This window comes from Diachasma alloeum, unplaced genomic scaffold (genome assembly GCF_001412515.2).
Source record: "Diachasma alloeum isolate Michigan unplaced genomic scaffold, Dall2.0 Dall_scaffold_00800, whole genome shotgun sequence".
NCBI lineage: Eukaryota > Metazoa > Arthropoda > Insecta > Hymenoptera > Braconidae > Diachasma > Diachasma alloeum.
In genome coordinates this window covers 1-10725 of record NW_021680930.1, presented here as the reverse complement: position 1 = coordinate 10725, position 10725 = coordinate 1, and the positions used below count along the sequence as shown (strand labels likewise).

At 38.6% G+C, this 10725-nt stretch overlaps 1 protein-coding gene across 1 annotated transcript; it reads left to right on the top strand.

The window, feature by feature from the left end:
• Positions 1 to 280: 280 nt before the first annotated feature.
• On the top strand, positions 281 to 7327 carry LOC107044782 (odorant receptor 13a). Its single transcript, XM_015266811.2, has 7 exons — positions 281 to 311; positions 415 to 859; positions 1365 to 1650; positions 1721 to 1820; positions 6000 to 6110; positions 6958 to 7113; positions 7196 to 7327. Exons 1-7 carry the CDS (start codon positions 306 to 308, stop codon positions 7247 to 7249), a joined length of 1158 nt encoding a protein of 385 aa, XP_015122297.1. The 5' UTR covers positions 281 to 305; the 3' UTR covers positions 7250 to 7327.
• Positions 7328 to 10725: the final 3398 nt, after the last annotated feature.

Here is a 10725-nt window from a genome sequence, read left to right as displayed (position 1 = left end):
GGTTTCGACCAGAATTGTCCGAAGTACTGGATGACATGCTATTGTACAATAAAAGTAGAAACCCCACCGGTGCTTTCCAGAAAGCTAGAGAAGTCTTGCGTGTCTTCTCAGTTGAAATATCAGCGATTCGGAGGAATCGATTATCCAAATTACCTAGGGTAGATTTTTATAATTGCGGGCAATTAGAAGCATTATGTCATTACTGAAGTTCTCATGAATTTTTAAGACTGGCAGATCAAGCTCGTAGTCTGATCCTCCAGTCTGATAATCGTTGGTGCCATAAACTTTTGGTTGGACTGAGGATAATGGTAGTAAGTGAATTTATCCGATGACCAGACGTCAAACCACAATAATTTTTTTCCCTCAACTCTTATGATAATATCTCGTGCCTTTGCTTCGTAATAAACCTTCCAGGACGATGAACTTAAAGAAGCGAAACAATTGTTCGCGTGGAATCGAATGGTCTTCGTAATTATTGGATTATGGCCATTAGAACCAACGATTTGTTTTTTCCACACGTGGCTTGTGTATTTTGCATTCCATCTCTTCATGGGTTTTGCAGACTTGGTGCTGGTATTTGGCAGTCTCGAAGAGGTTGTTGCAAATGTCTCGGAAACGGCTTTGGAGAGTATGATAATAGTAAAGATGGTTGTACTCAAGTATTCTGGTACTCTCCGAGAAGCTGTGGTGATGGCAAGGGATGGAATCATGGAGGAGAATTTTTCAGAAACCAAAGAGAAAGAAATTTATATGTTTTATAATGCAATCGCCAAGAAGTTCTTCAGGTGGGCGGTCGCTTTCGCATTTATTTCAGCTATATTATATCATTTGAAACCTATGGAAACTCGACTGAAGGCTGGTAATGTACAATGATGAATGATGACGTGAAATAACATTTTCTCTAATTATTTCATCACTTACACTGAGAAAACAAGTGTTTTTTGAGAAGTACTTATTTACTTGTATCAAGAAATTCGTGGCTTGAAAATTACCAAGCGCACAATATCTCACACTACGAAAAAAAAATCGTACGCCAAGAAATTTTATACTTGTCCGAAAGATGAGGACAATTTTTTCATATCAAGAAAACGAGTTTGCAAGTCAATTAAAGTGGGTTTTCCATTAAAATATTTTACAATTGAGGCTAAAAAACTATTAAATGAATTAATTCAATTTTACTTAGTTTAAGAAATGGCTTTCTTGTCATCAAGAACTTGTCCTCGTATTTAGGACAAGTACAGAATTACTTGACGAAAGTTTTTATTTTCTTAGTGCAAGATATTTTACTCTTGAAAATTTTCAAGTCAGAAGTTTCTTGATATAAGTAAAGTATTTCTCAAAAACCTTTGTTTTTGTCAGTGTAGCATTGGCTAATGACACAGTACCTTTGTTACTACCGTATCGATCTCATCTGACTTTCGAGCTGACGGACATGACGACCTACATTTTGATTTATGCGTATCAATCCCCGATGATTTACGTTCACACGTTTCACACTGCAGCTGTTTGCTTCCTCATTACTCTAGTACTTAACGCCTGTGGTCATCTAGCTATTCTAGCGAGAAGGATACGGAGGATTGAACCAAATAGTTCCGGTAATTCGGAGCTTCAACTAGGGAATTCCGTCCGGCGCTATCTGGAAATAGTCAGGTGTGTAAATCAATTTATATTAACTTATCTCAATCAATTTATCTACTCTTTTGTGATTGTGTGTTCCTAGATTTTCCAAATTGATCGATAAAAGTTTCTGGATCATACTTCTCGAAGAATTAGTCACAACTACAGTTTGTCTGGGGTTAGCATCTTATAATGTGCTGGTGGTAATGAACTATGATTTTTAGCACTGATGGAAACAAACACGCAGACGAACGAATGTTACGTCTGTCTTGTTGTGTCTGTTTACACAAAAAAACTTTCTGAATTAAGTCGAGGGATCCGACTTGATATGAGTAGGACTGAATCATGTTAAGAATCGATCTCATTAAAAAATGTGCAAACTACCATAGCAACTGTTATGTCAGAAGACGTATCACGTTTTTCCATCATAAATGATCGAAATGAACCCGGCTGTGTGGCGTACTTGGTAGCAGCATGAGATTCACAACCTCAAGCTCCCAGGTTCGAGCCCCGGCCGGGCCAAAATTCCACACCAATTTTTCATCACAATTTTCCACATAATATTCAACTGAAAATTCAACACAATTTTCAAACCGAATATTCCACGGAATTTTCAACTGAAAAATCCACTCCACATTCAACATTCCCTGGCTGAAGGCCCTCAGGCGATGGCCGCGTTGGCAAGTTAACCCTTGCAACGAAAAACCGGTGAAATTTGAAATTTTTTTGATGGAAATGACATATTTAAAATAGAAAGATAATGAAATACAGTGGAACCTCCATAACTGCACGCCTCCCGGGGTTTGGGTTCTCGAAATTAGCACTTATGAAAGGATCCCAGGGGGGTCAAGCTCAGATGGGGAAAGTTAGACGATGTTTCGCAAGAACCGACCACTTGACGCGTTGTCATCAGTAGAATTAATGGTGGAGGGGGTTGGAAAACGATCGGTAACATGAACTTCGAATGTTCAACCGACGGGGGTCAATGAAATAGGAATTAGATTATGAGTTTAATCATTATGAGACGACTTTTCGCTAGTAGGTAGGGTTTATCAAGCAGTATTTGTCCTCTTATATGAGGCCATCCTTTTTGATCACTTAATTTTTCTCATATTTAGTAGATGATAGGGCCTATGCGAACTTCAGTAATTTTACAAATTGAAATAAAACTCAGAATTCTTGTCGATGACCCAACGTTGCGGCTCCAGGGAAGCCCTCAGCAGGGGTTCTTTAATCCTCAAAAATCACTATACAATAAAATTACAAATGAATCATTTCAAATTAATTTATTCATCATTTGGAAAACGGTCATTTCGCACAAAGTGGTGGCAGGACTATTTAACAATATGCAAATTCAACACAATACATCAACTCAACACCCAGCCCGTTGAACACAAATTTTTTTATCACAGAGTCAATTCAACACATTGTTAAGTCAACATATAGTTTCTATTACACATAGTTTCTATTTACTATACGAATTTTGTAGTGATTAATCTACATATGAATTTTTTATGACGAAGTAAATAAACTCATTGATTATGTATTGAGTGAATGTATTGTTGAATTCATATTGTGAGAAATTTGTTCTGTGTTGAATTGCCTATGTGTTGAGTTGGTTTTGTGTTGAATTATTGCGTGTTGAGTTAGGCTTGTGTTGAGTTGTAGCGTGTTTAATTTGTGTTGAATTTGTTTTGTATTAGTCACGGAACCGCACAAAGTATGTTTTCCATGTTAATGCAATACACATTTATTTTTCTTCCTTTTTTCCTTGATATTCTACGTGCTTCAGTTTTTATGTGAATTCATAAGATTTCAAACCCTATAGTCGCGGATTTGACTGGGGATGACTCCAACCATGCATCACGTAATATACATTACCAGGGTCATACCTCATGAGCATCAAACGCCGCCAGGGTCATGCCTCACGAGGGTCAAACCTTATAATGGTCATACCTCACGAGGGTTAAACGTCACCAATATCATACCTCGCGATGGTCAAACGTCATCAGAATCATACCTCATAAGGGTCAAACGTCACCGAAGTCACACCTTATGAGGGTAAAACTTCACCAGGGTAAACAGCTCACGAGAGTCAAACATCACTAGAGTCAAATCTGACGAGGATCAAACGTCACCAGGGTCAAACTTCACGAGAGTCAAACGTCACCAGAGTAAAATCTTACAAGGGTCAAACGTCACCAGAGTCAATTCGAGAGTCAACATGAGAGACATAAGAGGATGGTCAAATTCCATGAGAATCAAACGTCACGAGGGTCACAAGGGGACGATCAAGTTTCATGAGAGTAGAACGACATGAAGGTTATAATGGGATTGTCAAATTTCACAAAAGTCAACCGTCATGAGGGTCATAGGGGATGGTAAATTTTTCAATTTTTCAGGGCCCCAAATGATTCCGTGGAAATTCAATAAGCTCAATAATTAGCACAATTATCCCTCTCACAATTAAGAGCCTGAAATTGTTCCATGTGACTTTTAAGGATCGTCTAAGCATCGTGTTCCCTTGTGACCCTTGAGAAATTTGCTCATCCCCTTGTGACGTTGGACCTTCGGTGAACTGGCCCTTGTGGTATTCAACCATCGTGAAATTTCATTACTCTCTTCTGACTCTCGTGACGTTTGAACCCCTTCAAAATTTGACGTTCCAATTGTGAGCCTTAAAGCGTTTGGTCCTCGTAAAATTTGACCATCCTCTAGTGACCCTCGTGACCCTCGTAACGTTCGACCCTCGTGAAAGTTGACCATCCCCTTGTGACCCCTGCAAAGCACGACCCTTGTGAGGTATGATCATTATGATGTTTGACCCCGTGAGGTGTGACTCTGCTGACATTTGACCCTCGTAAGGCATGACTCTCGTGAGGTAATGCCACAGATAATCGAATTCTTAATCGTTCTGCATCCGTTATTGGAACTTGAAAGAAACGATTTGCCCTTGCTGTGTACCCTCGTACAATGCATACATACGTCACGGAGTCTATGATCCCAGAATATATCTGATAACAGAAGAAACCGTAGATTCTGTAGATTCTGGGGAACCTAGATTGGCCCGTCAATTGATTACTGAATTATAATTAGTACAGAACGCCAATACTATTGCTGTTTGGATCTGTAATGGATTCTTCGCCTGATTAACACTGACAATATTAGTATTATATTGTTCACGTACCGTGTGTGATTAGTGCACGCCTGATGGATACTTCTCCTTGGATTTGTATCATTGAGTATGCAATTTATTTATTTATTTATTTTTTACTCCTACTGAGTGTTTTTCTCAAAGTTGATGACAGGTGAATATTTCAAAATACAAGTATCCTGTCACTTCCTATCCCCATTGAAATCCCCGCCACCGCCCAACAGCGCCCCAAATGGTCGATTCCGGCAAAAGCCTGTCTAACACTTTAACTAGAGATGGAAAATGACCGTCATTTTTTAGATAGCGTCATATGACCAAAAAATGACGGTCTTGTGACAGTCATGTGACGCACAAATTTTCCAACTACAAATGATTATCACAAATCATTTGTATCCAAATTGTTGTCAAACCATCTATATGTATAGTTGCCTAATGACGGTCATAACTAATTTCCAATTGGTGATGGTCATGAATAAAACAAAATAGTTTCATCTATATGGATGGAAAAAAAACGTGATTTCCATTTTAAAATGCGGATTAGGCCAATACAAAAGGAATTCAACTGAAAATTGATCGAGAAAAAAATTAAGTTTCATCTATATAGATGAAAAATGACTGTCATTTTTTCTTGACAGATCATGTCAATTGATTAATGATTGTTGACGGTCACATGACCGTCATATGACGGCTCATGTGACGCATTTGCATCTCTAACTTTAACACGGGAGCTCGACCCCCCAGGCAGGAGCCGAAGTTGGACGGACGTCCACTCGCCTAGCCAAAAATCTTGCGTAAACACTTCTGCACGCGATACCGAACCTAATTAGTTATCAATTGATTTTATAATATTGATTCTATTCAACTAATATATTTCAATTATAATTAAAGGGTATTCGATTATTAAATAAAACCCCTTCGGAATCCTATCTCAACATGGTCTAGAATTTGGGTGAACTCCCCGTTCGGGTCACCCTAAACGAGAAGAAAAATAATAAAGGACCCTAGTGATCTCCCACGTCACAGGTGTTTGAAAGGATTGGGGAATAAAATACGGAACCACGAAATTGGATTACGTCACGGAAAATTACCAAATCAAATCTAAACTACTTGCACCATTACTTTTTTTCTTTAGGTGATCTGCATCTAAATCTGTATCTGAAGAATCGAAGCAGAGGCAACCTGCTATTGATTATAATAGATTGTCATACTATCACATTTCGCATTTCAGAATGCTGACCTTGCTGATACAACGACGTTCATGACATTCGTTATGTACGTTTTCACAATGTTACTTTTAATATACGGATACTGTTTCGCTGGTGAATACTTAATTACCGAGGTATGTTATTGAATAAGAGCAAAATGAACCATCTTAGAGAAGCGAAATCATAAGAAGTATCCGCTGCATTCTAATCCAGCCAATTATGAATGAAAAAAGTTTTTCTAATACCAGTGTGCCGAAGTTTAAAGATAATATAGATAGCATCGTTCTTTCATTCAATTTATATGAGAATTTCCACAGGAAATCTAACACAATTGTTTAAAGAAGAAATATAAGTGAATTTAACAACATAATATAAAACGATAAATCGTATACAATAGCGGATAATGATGTGCAAAATGACTATTCGGGAGCATATTGTTAATTTATTAGCAATAATAACTACGCTCTATAAAGACAAAAGCAATTTCCCATTTGTTTTCTCCATGACTCAATGAAATTCGGCGGAATTTAACCCTAGTTTGGTTACCATATGAGAACTTGCAACTTGGTCACCTCCGCAGGGAATCGTCGGGGTGTTATTTAGGTCCGAGTGCTGTCGAATTCACTCTATACTGTCCGGGCGCGTTTAGCGAGACTTCGGTAACGTCGCACAACGGGCAATTTCATTTAACATGGGAAAAAATTGCCCGTGTGTAAGAAATAATTTTTTTTTCTTCAGGAATTGTGGATATAAATAATTTTTGAAAATAGTATAATTTTCTACACACTTGAATTGACGCATTCTACTTTTGAGGATTTTTCCGCTCAGCCAGTCAATGGTAAGAAAAAAAAAATCGACCTTCTGCGGCGTTTCCCTCCTATGGTGACCAAACTAGGGTCAAAAAAGAGTCGTTTTCGCCCAATCGTTATAAATTTTGGATCATTAATTGCTTTTATGTCTGATGATTGCTTTTCCATACAGAGTATGAATGTGCATGAAGCTTATTATCATTGTGACTGGCCTGACCTACCATCGAGTTACCGGAAGTCGCTAACCCTATGCTTAATCGGGACGGAGAAACCTCTAAGGTTGAGGGCTGGCGGATTTTACACATTCTCAATGGCAGGCTTCACAGGCGTATGTACTCATTTAGTTTCAGTACGAGAAAATGATTTTCAGAAAAATCATCTGAGATTAATCTTGGTTTTTCCCGTTCCAGATCATGAAAACAGCGATGGCTTATGTATCCATGCTGCGAACTCTTGTATTGTAGATCCATGTTATACCGTTTCTATTCTCATATGAAATCTACAATTTGATGTTTGGTGTAGAATAAACTGGTTTTTTCCTCCCCCATGAATTTTCTTGAAGTAGCAGAATGCCTTCACCAAATTCAAATGTTTCACATGAATCCGTACAAGAATAAGTGGACATTCACAGATATATCAAATATATTTGATAGCTGGCAAAAAACATAAGAACTAAATTTAACGCTCTTGATTATTTTTTACAGCTGTTCACGTGTTTGTTTAAGTTCTGGAATTTCTCATGCGCAAAGTCAAAAATATAGCTTAACTTATAACAAGGAAAATGTTTATTCATCTGCACGTAATTATTGATAATTGCTGAACATCATGTACAGCATCCAGAGATCACCATCAATATTGAATTTCTGTAATATTACAAGAATTTGACCCTTACATAAATGAAGGTTTAAAATATGTTGATCTAATTTTTCAAACAGTATAATATTAATCATCTGATCTTTTTCCGAATAATGATGAATTAAAATTTGTGAATATGGAACTGGAAATTTACCACTAAGTGATTAATTCAAATTTCTTATAAGCAGGCGATTTTCGATTACAGTAATAATCGTCAATCCTCCTACCTCAAATTATTGATTGATAAAATAGTGAAAAATTTGAATATTTGAATTGATGATACTTAAGTACTCAAAAAATTTAAGAGTAATGTTAACTAATTGATGGCTACAATATTTACCAGCAATTAAATATTATGAATTTGGCTATCCCTGATAGCATCTCAAATAGACGGAATGAACCGCAATATTACCAGAAATGTCCTCTGACAAGGCGGTAGTTTAGAGTGGATTATTTTTTACACGACTAGATTAGTCCGCGCGCGTATATCCTACGCCATGGGGCTTAATGTATGTCAATTGTAGTGAATAATCTTATATTAGATTTCTGAAGTTAATACCAAAGTTTCCGAAGGAAAAGTTTCAGGAATGTATTCTATTTTTTTTATATATAATACATCCAGTGTGTATTTTTTTGAAGCCAATCCATTCCGCGAATTGTGTCATTAGATTTTTTATAAATGATGATAGCATACATTAAAGATACTACGATAATACTATACTATATTATATATACTATGTATAATATACAATATATAATGGAGTACTATATGTATTATAAAATATAATGTGCATAATAAAAGAAAAGAAATAATAAACAGATAATAATAATATGCATAATGTATTATAATATAGTATAGTATAGATTATAATATAATTAAGTATGATCGTAATATCTTTAATGTATACTATCATCATTTATGAAAAATCGAATAACACAATACGCCGAAAGATTGGCCTCAAAAAACGTTACACTGGATGTTTTATTAAAGGATTGAATAACGTGGAATGCTAATGAAATCATAGAACGTGAAGATCACCCACACAATAGTAGTTTTTGTCACTGAGGCCCGAAAAGTGGCGCTTACGGGGACTGTGTTGAGAGGGGGTAAATGGCGTTTAGCATACCGGGTCTGTAAAACGCAGGGGGGTGACACTCTGCCTCGCAGGCGGACTTGGCCTCATGCCACCATAGTGAACACATGTAGTGCGCGTTTTCTGCCCCGTTCTCTTCTGAATTTTGTTAGTCCCTAGCATGCAAAAGTAGTCACTTTCACAAAACTTAGCTTCTATTAGCTCTGTGTGTCGTGATTTCCAGCTTGAAAGACGCTGAAAAACTTTTCCGTTAAAAAAAATTTCGTGTGAACCAAGTTGCACGCCTACCATAACCTCTGCATCGCAACACCCCGGCGCAGCCGAGCCACGTGCCGGCCTGCACATATCTCCACGCTCTCACATCAACATCAAGATGAATAACGACGATCAAAATCTGCTAAACAACTCGCCCAATGGGCAAAATTCACTCCAACCAGCAGATATCAATCACAATCACAGCAATAAAGAAAATGAAGCAACAAGAAAAACAATCTCTACACCTCTCATATCCCACAACAATCCCTACCTACCCCAAGGTCCCCCATCCCCTTTTTTATCATCCCTGGAGTTCAATTCAAATCTCTTACCGAGCCAAGACGAGACCAGTACCCTTCTGTATGCTGCCAGACGTTCAGAGTACCTAGAGCATAACCTCTCCAACCAAATACCATACTCCCATCTAACCAACCCTTCTTTCAACACTCTAAAAAACTTCGATAACCCATCTCCAGTTAGTTCAATTACCTCCCCTCTAACTAACCTTGTTGATGAGTACCTCATGACAATTGACCCACAAACCCAAAATAAAAACGTGTTTGGCAAAAGAACTCTTCGAGACGCCGAAGATGATACTGACCCAGATCTCTCAACCACTAAGCCCAAAAAAGTCCAGCATAAATCCCCCCCAGCTCCCCCAATTCAGAATCATGATCCTCATCCCTCTCACACCGCATCAGCAAACTCCACCCCTCTAGACTCCCAAACACACAACACAACCAAAAACAACTCCGAGCCAACCCCTCGTCCTCGACCTACCATCCCTGATAATCTTCGAGCCAATCGATTCCCTCACCATTCCAACAACAGAACATATGAAGTTCTCTTTCAGTCTGATTACTCAGTACCTGATGCCAAACACCTCCATGGCATTCACCTAGCTAAAACAATCTATAAAATCTTGAAAGAGGGCAACCTCGGTGATACCTTCGGAGAAACCAGGAAAATTGGTCACTCAATTTTANCAGGGTCCCTTCCCCACACAATTCACCTCTCCCTCTACCCTCTACCCCCCCTAATATTCCCACATCCCACCTCACTCACACCCCTTTTCACATCCACACGACCCACAAACCCCTCAATAAAACACATCCTCCTCAACATCGGTCCCCACCGGACCACGGACACCTATTAATTTCACCCAACGGCGCAAATTATACCAACTTGACCCCCCCACAAGACATTGGAAAATCACCTCATTTATCCAATATCCCACACCCCTACCCCAACACCGCCCCATCATACCTCCCCCAAAGCATTCTCCCTATAATGAGTCAGATTAAGATGTTCCTAGACATCTTCCTATCAAAACTTAGCTCGCTGGTAGAGTGTTTTGGACTTTCTGATCACCTAAACCAAATCTCCAACTCCTTTAACTCGATTCAACAGTCCCTCCTCATTCAACCCACCCACCCAAGCATCACATCACCTATGCTTAACCCCCCATCATCTCAACTAAATCCTCACTCTCCTATCTCAGCTAACACCCCGACTCCCTCACCAACCTCCCAAAATGGATAACTCAAACAATCCACACCCCGACACCTCACAACTTCGCCTGCTCCAATGGAACTGTCGCAGCCTTAGACCCAAAATAGAGCTCCGAAACATTTCACACAAATACGACCTTATCCTTCTATCCAAAACTTGGCTCAAGCCAGAACATCAACCAATCTCCCTTCCGGGCTTCAACCTAATCAGAAAGGACTCTACAG